This window comes from Vulpes vulpes, chromosome 16 (genome assembly GCF_048418805.1).
Source record: "Vulpes vulpes isolate BD-2025 chromosome 16, VulVul3, whole genome shotgun sequence".
NCBI lineage: Eukaryota > Metazoa > Chordata > Mammalia > Carnivora > Canidae > Vulpes > Vulpes vulpes.
The window spans coordinates 8,658,959-8,678,601 of record NC_132795.1 but is presented as its reverse complement, the minus strand read 5'-3'; the positions used below and the strand labels follow the sequence as shown (position 1 = coordinate 8,678,601).

General features: G+C 37.5%; 1 protein-coding gene across 1 annotated transcript in view; it reads right to left on the bottom strand.

Annotated features, from left to right (window-relative positions):
• The window catches only part of ABCA12 (ATP binding cassette subfamily A member 12), a 283,751-nt gene that overhangs the window by 140,922 nt on the left and 123,186 nt on the right, over window positions 1-19,643 (bottom strand). The window contains exon 5 of the mRNA XM_026002201.2: window positions 15,663-15,756. Within this exon, the coding sequence (XP_025857986.2) occupies window positions 15,663-15,756 (94 nt within the window). The remainder of the gene's footprint in view (window positions 1-15,662; window positions 15,757-19,643) is intronic.

Genomic DNA, 19,643 nt, shown 5'->3' with positions numbered 1-19,643 from the left:
CATGCATTGGTTATTAGTAATGCTGAAGGATGTTGGTGATGTAACACAGCAGCTCTGCAAATGAGGTGTGTGGTTATTTTTTTTTTAAGATTTTATTTATTTACTTGACACACAGAGAGAACAAGCAGAGGGAGCCAGCAAAGGAAGAGGGAGAAACAGACTCTCCGCTGAGCAGGGTGCCTGATGCGGGGCTTGATCCCAGGACCCCAGGATCATGACCTGAGCCAAAGTCAGATGCTTAACCTACTGAGCCACCCAGGTGCCCCTCAAATGAGTGTTAGTAGCAAACAGGGAGTTGGTATTTTGTGGGGAAACTCCTCCGTGATGCATTTAGTCTCTCCAAAAGGCACTCCAATATCCATCCATCTAGTAAATACTTATTAAGCATCTGTTAAGGCCCATGCACACTGAAAGATCTAGGAGAGCTGGAACAAATTTAAAAAGAAAAAATAAAATCTTGGTCAGAACTCATTCAAAGGAGGTTTTGGTACTTCAGACCTCTACTGTAGAAATAAGGACCCAGAGATATGACAGGAATAACTAAAGTGAATGAATACCTACTCTGGATTGATTGGATTCTTTTTAGCTTTAGCTCAAGTTGTTCTTTTCTTTTTTCCTAAGCCTTACTTATGCTCAAATAAGTTCCTTATAAGTATTTAATCTTCTCTTGCTTATTGTTTTGTGATATCCACATTCCTTCTCCTAAGAATGGAACAAGAACATGTCAAAATGAAAAGAGTGATTATTGATACTCTACAACTATTAGGAACCTCCTCATGCAAGGAAATAAAGATAAATATTAGCAAGGATATGAGAGCAAAGCAAGGGCTTTTACAAATGAAAGCCTCTGAATATTTCTGTCTCAAAAACATTTTCTCATCAATTTCCCTTTCCTGTGTGATTGCTGTCTGGGGCCTACTGAAGGGAGTAGGATTCTTTCAAATGTTGGTTCTATTAAAATGTACTTGGCTTCTCAACTATAAACAGTTGATGTAACATCTTTATTGCCTTCAGTTTTAAAGTGCAGCCTCACGAAGAGAAACAAGTTCCATTAATGGTGGTTGTTGCTAAAGATTATAGGACTAATTTAGCATTAAGAGGGTTTTTTTTTTCCAGTGTGTCTCTCTTGGCAGAATTTCACATATATGATCTAGCATAGAAGCATAGAAACTAAAGAACAATTTACAGCCCTTCCCAAATTTTAGGATAATTTAGATTGGCAGAACTCAGATGAAAATCACAGTTTTATTTTTTTCTTCAAACATGAATGTTTCTTAATGCATGGACTGCAATAAACAAGTGTCCTTTGGCTAGTAAGCAATTTATATTTTCACCATTATATCCTCATGCCTTAATTTTTTTCCTCTAATAGCAACAGATATGTATAACAAACATGTCAAAGGCCTGGGTTCAAATCACAGGCTCTTCCACTTACTAGCTGTTTAATATCAGGATAAGCCATCTAATCAAAATCTTTTATTGAGCCCTTACTACATACATCTGAAGACTACAGGTATTGATATCACAAATTAACTTATTATATGCTCTCTTATTAGATGTGTTATCTTATGTAACTTCTTCCAAAAATGCTATAAGATAGGTAGTGTGATTATCTTCATTTTACAGATGAAGAAACCGAGACTTAGAAAAGTCAAATCACTTTTCAAGAACACAAAGGTTGAACTGGGAGTTGAACGCTCAGACCAGAGGCCCATGGGTTTGATCAGCAGGCTCAATTAGCCCAAGAATTTTGAGTTTTTAATGTGTAAAATGGAAATCACATTAATGAATCTCTCAAGATTTTTATAATAATTAAAAGACAATTTGCATAAAGGGGTCATTACTGTTGTTATAGTTTTTGCTATTCCATTTTCTCACTATTTCATATTAAAAATTAAGAGAGCTCTTTTATTTCCAAGTATTCCTTTCTCCCCCAAACCCAATCTCCATCATCCTATACTGACTCTTCCCAATACCACTCATTCTTTCCCATTTGTTTTATCAGTTGTGTTAATGACAGTGTCCATCACTTTTTGTGATTCCAACAATTGTGTAATTCCTTTTCTTGCTCAAGCCTTATATAACCTTCCCATGCCATCTGATTAATATACACAAAACACAATATTCCTATTACCATGTGTCATTCTTTACTGCTTATCAGGTAAAGACATCCTAATGACATCACCCTGGTACTTGAGATTCTGGGTTTCTTGGTCCTATATGACCATTCAAACTCATTTCTCAGTAGCATCTAATGGAATAGGGAGGAAAAACTTCTTTACTGACTGTCTGTTAGTACGAGGCACTGCTAATATTTGGTAGAAAAGACAAGCTTAAAAAAAAAAAAAAAAAAAAAGACAAGCTTGATTAGGCAGGGGCCTCATGAAGTAGAGACCAGAAACATAAATATCAAATAAATACATATATAGCAAATCACAATTATATAAAGGAAAGGTAAGTGGGGGTGAAACTAAACTAGTATAGAGGTTCAGGAAACGTTGCCTGAGGCAAAATAAGACCATTCATTTAAAAAAAAAAAAAAAGACCATTCATCTTAGGGAACACCATGAATTTGGTTTGTTCCTTTCCTTCCCTTGAAAAATGTCCCTGTTCTCCTCCATGCAAATCCAATTATCCTATTAGTCTTCCTCAGGATGCAGTTTAAGTCCTACTCACAATATGAAGGTTTGCTAACTTCTCTAGCTTCCAAGGGTTGTATTAAAAAAAAATAGTGCATTTGTTGTTCTTTGTTCCTTATCGAAGTAATGTGACAGATTATGGGTTTTAAGGTCAGGTACAGTATGTCTTGCCCTCACAACTTGACTACTGATGTTTTTATCTAAAAGCCTGTGTTCATCACCTTTAGATTCCACACAGTGCTATGATAAATGAGTATTTATTTAATGAATAGCTGAGTGTTCAGTGGGTGTGTGCATCTAGATGTCCAGAAATCTATGCAACACAAGTAGGGATCAGACATATGGCTCTAATACCTTAAGCAACCTTCCTAATGCTTGAGATTAACCTAATCCCACTCTTGTTCATTTGCTTTAGGTTTTATTTGAGCTAAAATTTGACACTCTTTGCATTAACATTGCAGAAAAACTGACTGCTTATTGTTCTGGAGGTTTGGCTACATTACCTAATGTTAACACAGGCTTCCTAATAAGCCAAAAACTGAACTCGCCTATGAGATCCACTCATCCCTGTCATTTGCCTTCCGGATTATATATTTAATGCCAAATCTCCACTAAAACTAAAGATAAATCAACAAAATAAAGACCTTAAATCTCAGCTCTTGGCATGCCTTCGAAAGAAACGTGATCCATAACAAAGTTCTGTTGCTTCGTTTTTGTTTTTTCTAGTTTTAAGAGTTCTGCTTAGCATGCAATCTTAAAACAGCTAATTAAAGCTAAAAGGATTCAGTGGAGGTGAGTGAAGTTTTCAAAGCAGACAAAGTTCAATTTTGGTACAAAATTCTGCCAGAAAAAAAAAAATCTGCCAAAGTAAACAGTGTTAGTTGTGTAGAGAGGTGCGTGAGAGCTTAAGTATGTCATGCTGTACCTCAAATGCATTTTTTCCTTTTTTCTATGGTTAAATGTTGGAGCATAATACTACTCAAAAGAGAGGAATTCTAGTGATGCGCAGTTGTTTCTCCTCTATTCCACTCCCACTCTCAAAGAGACTATATTCAAAATAATGATGCAATGATATAAACTTCATTCTCCATAGACTCCTTGTAGGTGGTCATGAGATCACAAGCTACTCTCAGAACACAGCAACTCCATATTTTCTGTATTTTTAGTATCTCACTTCTACACTTTATTGTTTCTTTTTTTTTTAATTTTTTATTTATTTATGATAGGCACACAGTGAGAGAGAGAGGGAGAGACACAGGCAGAGGGAGAAGCAGGCTCCATGCACCGGGAGCCCGACGTGGGATTCGATCCCGGGTCTCCAGGATCGCGCCCTGGGCCAAAGGCAGGCGCCAAACCGCTGCTCCACCCAGGGATCCCATCACTTCTACACTTTAAACACAGCATCCTTCCAATGAATATGACAAAATAATAACCTGCACAAGAGGCAAACATTCTGGTCTGTATTTCACAGTTTTCCATTGACTTGTAAGTAAATTTGAACAGATTTCTTCATATCGTTAGCCTTCATATATCATAGTACCAAGTTTGTTCATTTATTCAACAAATATTTGTTGGGTGACTACTAAGTACCAGGCAATATTCCAGAGAGTGGTTCTGTTAGCTATGCCAACAGCAAGGTGAGTGTTTCTAACAGAGATGAATGATTCTGCTTGACAGAGAGCATGGGGAGTAGAAAGAGGATTTGAGTATTAGGACCAAATTAGATCTTGGCCTCAACACTTACTTAGTGAGATCTGTCGCTAAAAGCTCTGAAAATAAATATCTTCATCTATAAAATAGTAACAGTTAAAAAAAAATTTAATGATGCCTCCATGTGCAGGCACTATGCTCCGTGATAGGAAGGCAGTATGGCCCCAAGCAAATATGGATTCTGCTGTGGTGGGGCTAAATATTCCAAGCATGTTCAGCACATACTATTATTGCACCTGACTCTTGTTAATCTCTGTGGTGGCTTTAAAATGTGCCCACAGAATCTCTGACACTTTTTCCTTCAAAAGGTAGAACCTAATTCTCTTGCCCTTGCATATGGGTGCAGGTTTAACAATTTGCTTGGAGGCTTCCAAGGCGAGGTCATAAAAAAGGCAAGTGTCTGCCCGACTGTCTGTTGGATTGTTTGGTCTGGGGAAGCTTACTGCCGTGTCATGAAAACACTAAAACAGCCTGTGGAGAGAAGCCACCAACTTGGTGCCTACAAGTGGTACCAACTTGCTAACCATGTGAGCAATCCACCTTTAAAACAGATGGCCAACCCTAATCAAGCTATCATGGGGGGCCAATTCCAGCCAAAATTCCACTGCAATCTCATGAGAGACCTTAAGAAAAAACTGCACAGTTAAGCCACTTCCAAATTCTGGACCCATGGGAACTGGAGGATAGTAAATGTTTACTGCTGTCACTGCTAAGTTTGGGGAGGCAATTTCTCATAGGCCAGTAGATAACTAATTGAGCCTGTGATATAACCATCTGGATGAAGATAAAAAATTATGGTAGAAGACCTTTTCAAGTTTCTCTTAGTTTATCTCCCATGTTGGAAAAAAGAAAAATTAAATAGTTCCTTGCAGTCTTCTAGTGTTTCTTTTCCTATAGGGGAAAATCCAAACTCCTACGTCTAGTGTTGAAAGCCTCACATGATCACATGATCAGACACAGCTTGGTCTCTCCTACTCTCCAGCATTGTCACTCTCCGGGGCTGAAAGAGTCTACCTATCCTCAGCCAGGTTTTGAATGACCTTCCTCACTCTTAAAGGGCATATCTCTTCTTGTTGCATATTCATTTGTTTTCCTTTCAAGCTTAATTTAAATCCTAGGGTAATTCTTGATGACACTAATGCACAGCAACCTATTCCTTTTTAAAAACTTGAAGTGGGATGCCTGGGAGGCTCTGGTTGAGCTCTGCCTTTGGCTCAGGTCATGATCCTGGGGTCCTGGGATTGAGTCCCGTATCAGGCTCCCTGAAGGGACCCTGCTTCTCCCTCTATGTCTCTGTCTCTCTGGATCTCTCATGAGTAAATAAATAAAATCTTAAAAAAAAAAAAGAATTAAATCCCTTCCCTGGTTGGCTTTCACAGTAGTGAGCTAGTAAAGAAATGCAACTGATTTACAAGATAACTGAGAAGATAACTGAAAAGAAAGGAAAAGGTAGCTCTTAAATTTGAAGCTGCATCAGAACCACCTGGGGGATTCTGTAGGCTATCTGGTTCTTCTGTAGGCTCCACTCCACAGCACCTCATCCATTCACCATCCAGCGCATCATCTCTAACATCCCCTCTACCACCACCACCACCACCAAATGCCCGTTTAGAAAGCCCAGGGTAATCCATATGTCTCAACAGGTATATTTATATGATTTGGATTAAAGTAAAGTGGCTAAGTATATCTGTTTATAAATCACTAAGATAGAGACAAGATAAGGAAAAACACCAGTAATATTATGTAATTCCCATATTACTGTCTCTGTAGTTAACTGCATTCTACTCCCCAAATTTGTCTTAAGTTGTGTTAATTTCATTTGGATGAAATTAGAGGGTTATAGCTAGTTGTATTTTGAAAGCCTCCTTATTACAAAGAGTAATTCTCTATTCGTTAAAGAAATCTGGATCTTAAAATCTGGAAATAAAGTGAGTGATTGAAAGAGAGGATGTTAAAAGAATTGAGGAGGACAGAGCCAGCTGTGACATAGAAGTCTATCGACATTGTAGCCACATAGCATTTCCAGGGCAATCAAGAGATCATGAAAGGAAAACTGAAGTGGGAGTCTTAAAACCAGAACTCTGTGCCCAATCCAATCACCACCTTCTATGAAACCATCTCCATGCTGCTGCAAGAGCTCCTTCTAAAATATTATCTGATCCCAATGGTCACATTTTGGTTGTGTGTTGAGTGTGTGTGTGTGCATGTGTGAGAGTGTGTGTGTGTTTGATTTGCACATGGAAAACAGCCTGAGAAAATGTACACGGAAATGCTAACAGCAGTTATCTTTAGAAGGCCAGATTAAGCAAGACTTCTGCTTTTTACAGTATGCATACTTACATTATGTAAGTATGTATTTGTATGACCAGAAAAAATATAAATATGTTGAAACAAAGCTAGTTTACTAAAAACTTCCAATGGTTTTTCATCCTCTCCAAAATAAAGTTCAAGGATCTTAGTATTGACAAAAAATAGCTTCAGCTCCCCACTTGCAACAAAAAATCCTCCTTTTCCAGACAAAACAAACTACAAATTCCTAGCACACCTAATTCTGTCATGTCCTGTGTCCTCACTCATGTCGGTCGCTGTCTGTGAGGAATGTAAAGACGCTCGTTGTCTAGCTGACAAAATCCTTCTCATTAAAACTAGTGTGAAGATGTAGGACTTCCCTGTGAAGCCTTTCCTGATATCCTACCTAGGCAGTGCTACTAGAGCCAAAATGGAGCCCAAGGCAAAAATAATACTGAGACTATCTAAAATTTTAACATTTTCTTCATTATAGAATTTTTAAATTAATTTTTATATTTTAGAATACTGTATTGAAATATGATTGGTCTTGATTACCAAGATTTTGCTAACCCCTCAAAGTTTGTATAGCACTAGCATCCCCACTGTCCCATCCCTGATCCATGGTAAGGTTGTCTGGACTCCTCCTCTGCTGATTCGCTTTTGAACCTACCTCCACTGTGGAATTTATCACATTGCATAGTTATTTATTACAGATTCTGACATATTTATTAACCTCTTACAGACTTGATTGTTCTAAGGGCTCATGGCTTTCTTGATCAGTGCAGACATAACAGGTACCCTTTAAATATGTGATAGAGGCAAGAATAAATGTGAAATTTTAATCAAGTCTTAAATTTTCTGAGCTTCAGTTTTCTCATCTGTCAAATAATATACTAGATTAGCTTAATGATACTCAATGACTGATGTTATACCCTATATCTAAACAATAGTATAAATATATAATATAAAACATAATAACCAGGGGCACCTGGGTGGCTCAGTGGTTGAGTATCTGCCTTTTGGCTCAGGTCATGATCCAGGGGTCTTGGGATCAAGTCTTGCATCAGGCTCCCTACAGGCCTGCTTCTCCCTCTGCCTATGTCTCTGCCTCTCTCTCTGTGTGTGTCTTTCATGAAGGAATAAATAAAATCTTAAAAAAAAAAAAACCTAACACTAATATAGCTCTTATTGCATGCCAGACATTTATCTAAGTATTTAACAAGTATTAACTCATTCAATTTTCACAATAACTCTGTGAGGTGGTTGCTGTTATTAGCTTCTATATACAGATGTGAAAACTGAGGCTTGGTAGCATCCAGGAGACTTATTCAAGGCTTGTGTTTGAATCTAGGTAGTTTGAACCTGGAGTCTATGTGTTAAGCCCTTATACTGCTTCTCACAATAATAATAATTTTTACATATAAATATAAATATGTAAGTATATAATCAAAACCCAAAGATTTTATTTTTCTTAATGAGAAATATCATAAGTCATTCTAATTTTAATGCACAATGAAATTCTAATTGACTTAAGACCAGAAAATATTGTATGCTGGGGCATTTCTTCGATGACGCTTGCTCTGTTCTAAAAATATACCCTTGTTCATTTATCAAAGCAAAAGACACAATGTGACCTAATCAAAGAGAATGAGAAAAGTTGAATAGTGAGAGCAACATAAAATGACCAAGGTTTGCTAGGCCAGGTTTCCTGGGTGATACTTAGAAGAATGTTTAACAGTCACTCGGGAATACATACCATCCCATCATCCAACCACACAGCCAGATCCTCACCTGTGAGCCCGTGTCTGGGCATAAGTGAAGGAGAACAGGTTAAGCTTAACTTTGTTAAATCTGGCTCTTAGCTTCAGGGGTATATCGGAGACATCCATTGATACTGGGGACCTCATCAAGTGATATTACTATACTTGTGAAAATTTTATAAATAATTATTTATCTTTATTTGTCATATAGACTTGAGTATTAGAAGTCTCTACCTGAAAGTAAAAGGAGCCCCCTCTGCTCTTTTTGAAGGGAAGGAGAGAGGCAAGGAGTGAAAAAGAGAAGACACATGGCCCCAGAGACGATGTCAGGGGAGTAGTCACCTCTGGGAAGCCAGTAAGGTAAATCATCAGAAGTAGGGATGATATAGAATAGACAGGGGAATAAAACCCAAAAGACAAGAGATCTTCCAGTGTGCAATCAATAATTTCTCTAGTCTTTATTTTCTACTTGTTCTTTTTAAAAACACTTATTTATTTGAGAGAGAAAAAATGTGGAGTGGCGGTGGGTAAAGGGAGAGGGAGAGAGAATCTCAAGCAGACTCTTGGCTGAACACACATCTCAATGTGGGGATTGAACCCCCATCCTGAGAGCACGACCTGAGCTGAAACCAAGAGCCCCACACTTAACTGACTGAGCCACCCAGGTGCCCCTATTCTTCTACTTGGTTAAATTAAATTTTATTATACTTAAAGATATTTCCGGCTCTCTGATGCAACTCTGTGTACTAAGCCCAAGAGGGCATTAGTTGAGAAATCCTTTTGTCGTGTTTATCTGGCATCAGGGTGTGCCTGCTGACATTGCATGAGAGCTTGGAAGGATTTCTAACTAGGAGGAGGGGGAGATGGGCAGTTACCAGCAGGAGCTTCAGCCGCCCCTCTGTAGGAGTGTGCCCAGGCCACGTTCACCTTGCCCCTTTCCTGCTGCTTCCTACAGCTCGGTGAAAACACTGTCACAGTCTGTAGGGGACACTGTCACAGTCTCTGTCTCTGAGTTTCACAGAGTTTATCTCGATGGTGCCATCTAAAGGGTCAGTAATGTTTCCCCAAAAATGTGTTAACTACTGATTTGCAGATGAAAAAAGTAAACAATGGGGCTTTGGCTGGGAAATTCAAAAGTTGCTCCAACATTTTCTGGAACTTAAGCAAGAAGTAGACTATAACTCTCTCCCACACAAAAATCTTCTGTACACATTCACACGAACTCTTAGGTATTTGTGAGGGAAATTCCCAGGTGGATCTACTTGGGGAGGAGTGAGAGAGCTTTATATCCCTTTTCTTGTCCCAATATTAGCCTTATAGATATTTTTTGATATCACAGTCCGATTTACCTGGATCTGAGAAGTAAAAACCAAGCCCAAAGCAAGCTAACTTCTTGTCCTTTACCTGTCTCAGACTCACATTGAGCTTTATTACTATGCATCTCTGGGTGAATTTTATAATCCAATCACCCATATCTTTCAAACTGCACTAAATTCTGAATGATGTATTACATTCTATTTTGTTCCCTCTGGTAGGAATCATGCTGTATCTGATATTAGTATGATGCTGTGACATGATTTCTGCTACTAATGTACTATCTGTCTAATGAGTGAGTCAAGATTAAAGCATAAAGCATTCAAAAACCACCATTGGCCCATACAGTCACAAGAGATTTAATATAAAGGACAAATAATTGGAGTTTTGAGTGATCAGGGAAGGCAAAAGTATAAGCCCTAAGTGTCAGCTTGTCTTCTGATAGATGAGGAGGAGAAGGCAAGAGCATGTGTGTCCAAGTGGGAATGAACATGAGATGTGTGGAAGACATTCGGACACTGCTTCTTTAGGCAAAGGCCACATACCACAGAACACAGTGAACAGAAAGTTGGATGAATTCTGATTATGAAGGTCTTTAAAGCAGGATAAAGAGGAGTTAAAACTTAATAGATACAAAGAATATTTTAAGGGACTATCTGATGACACACTCTGGAAAGAGGTAGAGGTTGAGCTCCCAGAGTGCCCTTCACCACTCCCAAAATAAAAAGCTGTTGAAGAAATAAAGGCATAAGACAATGAGACCTTGAACCAAGGGACTGCAGGAAGGATGGAGAAGGGGTAATTCCAGGATACATTTCACAAGATAGATTCTGTCTTGAAGGCTTGTGGTTATGGGAGGTAAAGGAAAGGGAGCAGTCAGGGATGACTCAGATGTTTCTAACCTGGGAGACTGCCTGGTGCTGCTGGCACACGTGAGAATGGAGAAATTAGATGGGGAAATAGCTGGCAGGCGATGAATGATGAGTTCTGAGCTCCCCAAAACAAAACCTACATTAATTTTGAGCCAATCAAAATAGAATAGGAAATTATTTACTATGGGTGCTCCAAATATTACTATGAAATCATGAGCATGCTGGAAAGCATGCTGTACCCCAGGACAGAATCCCGTCCTCATGCACTTGCCATCCCTTCCACGAAAACATGCCACACGAGAGGTCAGAAGGGAGAGCAGGGCCAGAAAAAGCCTGGCTCCTCTGACTTTCACAAGCATCACGAGTAAGATGCTTCATCGGCTCTTTCAACATGAAACCACACAAGAGCTTCCTCTTAACAATGCAGGGACTGTAGGTATAGCAACACGCATGGATCCCACAAACCACCTATTAATCAATATTTTCAATCTTCCTTCTCATATTTTTTCCTAGAGCTGCTGACAAGTAGAAAAGCCAATTGAGTTCACTTTTATAGCCATGTTAGATCTATGATTGTGCTAACAGGTGGCATGAGGAAGAAAAAGGAGGCACTGGAAACTGAAATGAGCTGGACCTTAGTATTGCCTTTGCTGGCGGTCACGACCTGAATACAACTACTGTACCTACAGGTAAAACTGTATTTAAAATCCAGGCTCAGGCACATAGTACCCATGTGAATATGGGTAAATTACTTAACATCTCTTTGTCTCAGTTTTGTCATCTCTAATATCGGGACAATCATATAGTTTGATGTATTCACTAAGGAAATACATGTGAAGTACTCAGCACAGTGTCTGACACACAGTAAAGTGTTCAATAAATTTTCAGCCCTATTATTACTTTTATTGCATCCCTGAAGACAAAAGGTAGGCTCTGGAGGTCAAAAGACATGCTGGTAATGGCGATCCTGCATTTACCAAAGCTAATGGAGTCACATCCAGATAGGTGGATGTGACCACAGTCACAGTATAACCAGTATAGCCCTGTGCTAGCACAAATTTGTATATGATTCAATTAGCAGTTGGCTCCCGCCTTCCACCAGCTCATCTGCAGATGTGAGATGGACCTAATTTCTTCTTTTATGAGGAGCTGAGGTATTAGGAGGTGATGGCCTTGAGATAGTTGGAGTTTAACCCAGGCTACAGTCATATTTACACAGTATCATTTCTATTGTGCTGTTAGTGATATTTTCAACCACTTGAAAAATATTGTTTTTCATTAACTTCATAAAAATGTGACTCCTTATTTGGCAGGAGTGCAATTTTTGGAGTCCACTTATCTCATTATGGCAGGATTTTTTCCGTTCTTGAAAAGTAGTGAGCTCCGCAGTAATTAGGAACTGCTTGCCTGCACTTCATGGGTATGTGTGTGTAAATGAGACAAGGATAACTCACTGCACATTATAGCTGGGCTTAGTCTAAATGTGTTTTGGAGGGTCTGTTTTGTTTTGTTTTGCTTGTCTTTGCTCCCTAAGCATGATGTTTCGGCTTTAAAGTTTGCCTCCTGACAAGTCACTGCATGTACAGATTATAAGAGGTTGGAACTATTTCAGATGTGGTGCCATAGCCCATTTCTTCACTATGTGAACAAGAAGCATCCTGGCCTGTCTGCCAGGCTTGGGAAGCTTTTCTTACCTGGAACTTATTATTTTCAGAAGCTAGTTACCTAAGCTGTTTGTGATGACACAGAAGGGCGTTAAGTGAAGGCAGACGATGCCAAAAGTTTAGTATTTTGCTCAGGACGGGTGCTCACCATGGCAGAGACTTCAGCAGCTTCCTTACTCACCAAAAATTCAGACTTCTCTGGACACCCATCAGTCAAGAAAACTATGGAGGGAGCCCTTTGAGTCACTAATTACATTGGTTCTGAATGATTTATCAGTCCCACACACCTGCCCAGCTATTCTAGGAGCAGAATGTGCCCACAGGATGACAACTCCTGTTCTCACCATAGCTGGGTTTCAGCTGGGGTGTAGCCTGGAGTTTCTTTTTCATTTCTCTGTTGCCCAACTGGCACTGAAGCAGTCACTGTAGTGCAGAAAGGATTTCTAACTCTGTTAAACGGGACCTGATTTCCACGATACAACTACAATGATTCACACAGAATTAGTCGGAGAGAGGCAGCATTCTCCACTGAATACTAATGTTTAGGATAACTCTGATTCATACATCAGCATGCACCTTTCCCTCATATTTCTTGATTTCATGGTAGAGACAGAGATGGGGGTGTTTATATCCCTAATTTCTAACTTTTAGTCTACTTTTGTGAAACCCAAATAATGCAGCATAAGAAATTAGTACTGACTCCTAGATGTTAAGAAATGTGAGTCCATGTTTTTAAAACTAGAGTCTGGAGCTAGACTGCCTGGGTTCAAATCCTGATACTACCACTTATTAACTGTGCAATCTTGGGCAAGTTACTTAATTTCTCTGTGCACTCGTTTTCTCCCTGTCAACTGAATAACACTGCCATTACCTCCCTAAGTGTCTGGCACAAGTGGGATCAAGAAATATTTATTTTTATCATTTGTTATTATGAACTCACTTTAATTTTTCACTGTAAATAGATAAGAAAAACAAAGAAACACAAACATGATTTTAAAAAAGAATAAAAATTCCTGAATCCAAATTTTCATTTTGGAGTTATTCCCTCTCTACCATAAGGGTGAAAAAAGTAACTGTGTTTACACTAGTTTTAGATTATTTAATTTGCTGTACAGATAGCACCTTCAATTATAAAATCACATTTTATACTCTATTGATTATAGGGTGAGTTGACATTTTGGACACAATTTGTATTTTGGCTTTTTGTGTAAGTGGGTAAAATATGAGACAAATCTCAAAAACAAAGTAAAGGTAGTTTCCAAAATCTTTTGCTCCTATCCCGCATGATTGAATTTTGGCAAAATACAATCTCCCTGGGTCCCAATGTTCTCCTCTGTAAAGTGAGAGGGAACCTTCCCTCTAATAGTTCTCAAAAAGTTCTAATAAAAACAATAAAGTATTTTTTAACTGAGTCTTATAAGGCCTGAGAGACTAGCAAAAATATTTCCAATGTTTGAGCTTCCCTATAATTTTGTTCTCTCCTACCCACAAACATAAAGACAACTACCTGATAACTAATTATTATCAGCATATGATCATAAGTCCATAGTAAGAAGTGGTTATTCATTTCCTTCTAGATGTTATATTTTTGAAGAACCTTTTAAAGATTAGGTCTCTGACACATTCATCACATGGTTTTTCCAATTTTTTTCTTCATAATTTAGTGGAACTCTAAGAGCTTTTCATTTTTTTCTCTATGAATCTGTAAATCCCATCAGGTAGCACCAATTAAGACTATTCACTCACACACCTTATATTTCTGTCTTCACAAGTTTTGTAAGAGAAACTTATCAATAAAAAATCCTTATAAACAATAAATTTATAGAAATAAGTTGTTGAAAGAAGCTAATAAACTCCTTTGGCACTATCATTAGTAAATTGATAATTAACATCTTAAACCAGAGTTATTCAAAGAGTGTTTGTCCTTATATGCTAAATGCATTATTTCTAAAGTCCATGCTACTTAAGATAGGCAAGAATACATACATTTCAACAATATAGAATGGACTTAATCTGTTATAAAGAACTAATATACATACAATATGAAGAGAACAAAATTATGCTGCTTTTATCAACAGCCTAATAAAATCTCATCATCAACTCTGCATAATAACTTGAGCAAAAGTCCTTTAGAAATGGCAAAATGCTTTTCAAATGTAAGGAATTATTTATTCTAGTACCAAGAGTTTAAATACACTAATTGAAATGATGTTCTCTCCAAATTATTCTATTGTGTATGAATCAAGATTCCACCATTGCTGTCATCTTACTTCTTGGGACTGGGTGATTGAAAAAACACTTATTTTTAAAGACACTAGCTCATTCTTCTCTTTACAAATAATTCAGCATAGTTTTCTTTTACAAAGAAAATTACCATAATTTATCTGAAATACAATTTGATTTTCAGAAACTTGGTCTACAAGCAGATTTTTAGGAGATGGCTGCTTTGTGAAACATGAAGTATCTCACCCAATCTTCACTCTTCTACCAAGAAAAGTGCCCCCAAAGTTTAAGAACAAAAGCAAAAACAACACTGGTAAAACAACACTGGTCAGATCATTGGGGTTAAAAAGCTCATCTCTCTCAGTTTTAAGGACTTTTCTGAGTCTTTCCTGCATCTCCATTCTGGATCCAAAAGAAAATAAAGGCCTGAGGTGGCCTTCTGCCCATTTTTCAACTTGGTGATGACTAAATAATGTGGTTAAAATAGCAATAACTGGAAAACAATGTTCTTTCAAATTAAATATGTTGATACATTTGCACCACTCATACAAGTCCTGAAGAGAGATCTGTATGGTACTCTGCATTTCATTTGTTCAGTTGATTAAATACCAGTCTATGGTTTCTGCTACAATATAAAAGTAATGGATGACCTAACTTGAGATTGTTACTTGTTTGTGTTGTACATAGCATGATGAGCTTTATGAGGTGAATAATAAATGAGTCAAAATTTTGTAAAAATTAAAATATATTCTCCTACATGCTTCATAGTTTTTTAGATAAATATTACAGATAAATGTCACTTCTTTCTAAGCAATTCAAAAAATGGAGAAAAAAACAGGCTATTTATACAGACTTCCAGGTGGAAACATTATTAAAAAGTTTACAATAAAACACTAGGGTGGTATTAAAATAAATTTTAACTAGATCCCCAAATTAGGGGCACCTGGTTGGCACGGTTGGTTAAGCATTCAACTCTTGGTTTTTGGCTTAGATTATGATCTCAGGGTCATGAGATTGAGCCCCATCTGGGACTTGTGCTCAGCAAGGAGTTTGCTCCAGATTCTCTCTCTCTCTGCCCCTCCCCACTGGGCACACGAGTGCACGCATTCTGTATCTCTCACTCTTATAGTTTTTTTTTTTTTTTTTAAAGAATTCCACAATTAGGGAAACAAATAAATCTCATTTACTTACAAGTTGGTTTTGCTCTTGGAGGAAATTTGGTCCGGGTAATAGCCAAAATTATGAAAATAATTACTGGCCATAAAATCAGGACAAGTGTCCAAAGCTGCAAAATAATGATAGGAAAAAACGTTAATTGTATTGTTGAGCCAAAAATTTGACAAGAAGTACAACATCTTATAAAATTCAAACACAAATCAGATATTTGCTTATAAATACTATTAATTATAAAGGAACGAGAGATTTTTAAAACTATAAGAGACCTTGAGGTGAACACAAGAATGCTTTTTCCTTAAAGTGAGCTTCTGAAGCCCCCTTTTATAGTCACCTCTCATGACTGTCCCAAGAGTGATGATCTTAAAATTCAAATCTCATCAGTAATTTCCATACTTAAAAAATCTCTTAGTTGCTTGTTGGATAAGGTTCAACATTCTAAACAGGGCATACAAAACCCAAAATAACTTCAACCTAGACTTATCTTACCACTTCCCATTGTCAGCATTCTGCAGTCAGCCATAAAGATAGTTTGTGACATTGGATAATGGTTCAATAAACATTAGTAAACAAATGGATAAGTCAATGAGTAAACGGGAACTTAAAGTTATGTGCAACCCCTCATGCCACTATAAATAGTATCTTGTGTCTGCTTTTATCATAGAACTTATATTCTTATTATCAATCTGTATCTACCTACCTATCTACAATAGGTATATATATATTTTTATTTTTTTTTATTTTTTTAATTTATTTTATTTTTTTTGCTTGGGTTACAACAAATTGGCAACTCTTTTATGGCAGGAACAGTGTCTTCTTCGTTTCTGAATTTCCACTGGTACAAAACAGACGTTCAATAAACCAAACACTGCATCAAAATTTCTATTAGAGGATTTCACTATAAGACACTTCAGTTGGTAGACATGATTCATGTAGACATGATTCAGTTTGTAAAATGTGAATTACTTAATATTTTGCATATGTATAAAACTGGTTTCAGAGCAGTAAAAAAACACATATTTGCAAAAATATCAACTGTGACATGCAAATAGTTATAGTTCTCAAGCCAAACCCTAAAGAATAAACCCTACCAATGAGTAAGGGACAAGTGGGGTTAGGCAGGGAGGGATAGGTAGGGGACTATGGGACTAGGCTCACCAAAAATTCCAAAAACGTTGAGGCACAATGAAACCAGAGATAAGGGAACAAACCAGACCACCTTGCCCTGTTCATCAGAGGTGGTGTCTTTTTATGGCAGTCACATTGGTACCACAAAGAATGACCAGACCCCAAAGAAGTCATTAAAGATGTTATCCCTAGTCCTCACTAAAACTAAGATGTCACAAGAATATTAAGGCCACAAGCTCCCTGGAAAGTTCTAAATAAAAGATTATTGGTGGAGTCCCACATTGGCAACCTGGTCAGGACCCTTCTCAACTCCTGAGAGCTTTTCCTGTATCCTTGCTTAATAAAATTCCATCGTTTTGCTCATTCTCCTTTGTCCTCAAGATTCTTCGACTCCACGAGGCAAGAACCTCCCTTTCCTGCTTCCTTCTCCTGCTTCACCTATACTTAATAGAGTTCAACTTGGAACTATGTTTCTGTCTGGTTATGCAGACTTGTTACCACTCCTCCCCCACTCTCCACCACTTCAGAGACAATTTGCTTCTGACAAATCTCAAACTACTGCCTGGGGCTCTTTGAATCTCCAAAACAATCTAGACCTATTCAATTATTGATCCTTAGGTAACTGAAAATCTCCACTGTGTGTATACAGCTGGAAGGCCTATCACCAGCTTCCTGGACTGCAGGTTTAAGGGCAAGTGTTTAGCAAATGGAAGAAGTTAACTGTAGATCTAAGAAATCCTAGGGTACTTGGTTTGATCATAGCTGAAAAACTCCCAGACAGGCTGAACAGCTTAATCTGTAGCAGCGCTTCTCAAGTATTAATATGCACAACAAATCACCTACGGATCTTGTAAACATGTAGACTCAGATTCAGAAGATCTGAGGTGGGGTAGAGATTCTGCATTCCTGCAAGCTGCAGGTGGATGATGCTGTGGCTGCTGTCCATGAACCACACTTGTAGTAGGGCAGTTCTAAATGTATGCCGCCTTACCTAACTAGCAGGATTGTTTATAAAGTCCTAGAATATTTTTACTGGGAAGTTCCTTTAACATCATCTAATGGATAGAATTCAAGGCATTTGTAAACTTTGATAGGAAAAAGAAAATTACATTTTTATTTCCTCTACCTTTTGATTGAAATTAACCATTTCCATTAATGAGAAATATAGGCAACAAATCACATTATTAGAAGTACTTGTACTTGTGACTTTGCAAATCACATTAATATTGCAGATACCTCAAAGTTTTGTTTCTACTCATGGTGACATTGAAAATTATAGTAGTTATAGAATTATCATATTTATTTAGTTATTTATTTAGTGCTATAATAAACACATACTACCATATCATAAATTTGCTTTTTAATACCTTAAGAAATGAATTTCAATATAATTGGTTTTATTTGTAATTCTATTTATTTTATTGATTTAAAAACACTATTCTTAGAAGGGCCATAGGCCTCAGCAGGATGTGAAAGACATCCATGGCACAGAAGAAGCTAAGAAGCCTTGATCTGATCCAACTTTCTTTTTTGTTCTCTGGGGTGCAGAGTTTGTCACAGCTTTGTCCATGAACTTATCCAGTCACATACCCAGTTGGGAGGCAGAGCAGAGGATGAGGATCTGAATATTAAGATACGTAGGTTAAATTTTTAAAAATTTCATCCTACTCTAAGGAACAAATAATGCTTTATAGAAAGTAGAAAGTATATCAGAAATAATGTGTTTATAATAATAAACACAAAGCCCTCCACACTGTGATCTAGGGAATGTTAAGGTTGACAAGTTAATCACAAAAGCAAGAAATAAACAAAATTTAAATTTTCATAGCAGCAGGATTGCTCCCAACGCCATTTGAAATATTATCATAAACAACCTAGAAGCAAATGCAGTGTCAAGTATCCAAGTAGTAAACCAATGAGCCATGGCTCATTTTGTTTCTTTGGAGAAAGGGCTGATATATTGATTTTTATACATATAGATATTGGACTACTTGAAAACTAAAGGAAAAGCAGTTTTTAAAAGTTTCATATTTATGCTAATATTTTAATGATCTCACATTTGCCTCTATACATCATTTACATTCCACCCTCTACCCCACATTCTTGACATCTAAAAGCATATGCACACGGAGTAATTTAAAATTCCTTAGTGGACTATATTTGTCTCCTTTTATTTCTCCAGGGTTTATTTTCCATTGAGATGCCCCATTCTGTTCTCTTCCTCTTCCCTTTCTTTTCTGGAACAATTCAGTGGCTGAAAAGCCTTTCAGTGAGGCCCAGGAGGGCTAGTCCACACTAGGACCAAGGGCACAACAGTAACAGACGGAAGAAGGTGGGTCCCTAGCAAGGTGAAGAAGAAATGCATAGTGCAGCAGTCAGACCTGGGTGGGCAAAACCCAGGCTGGGTAAGGAGGGGGTCTTCAATGTGAGAAGCAAATGATTAGTTTCATGTAGGAAGGTACACCAAAAAGTAAACACATTATCCAGAAGAGGAGCCAGGTTTCTTATCATCCATCCAGGGCATTATTAATATGAAAAACAGGAAAATGAGAATGGTATAGCGTTGGGTTGGAACTACAGACATAGGTATGAACTCCTGGTTTCCAAAATGCATAAAGATACCAGCCTATCACAAACTCAAGCATCAAATTTGACTCACTGGTCAAATTTAAACATTAAAAATATTATGACAATAAAAATTACATCTAACTGAATAAACTAGGAATCTGGGAATTTATTTGGCATAAACACATAAGCAAACAAATATATAAATTAAAAGTTTAATGAGGAATGGGAATATGTATGTAGTACCAAAATAGTTTCCCCCCAAAATGGGACAAATTGACATTGTGCACCTCCTGATGCAAAGCA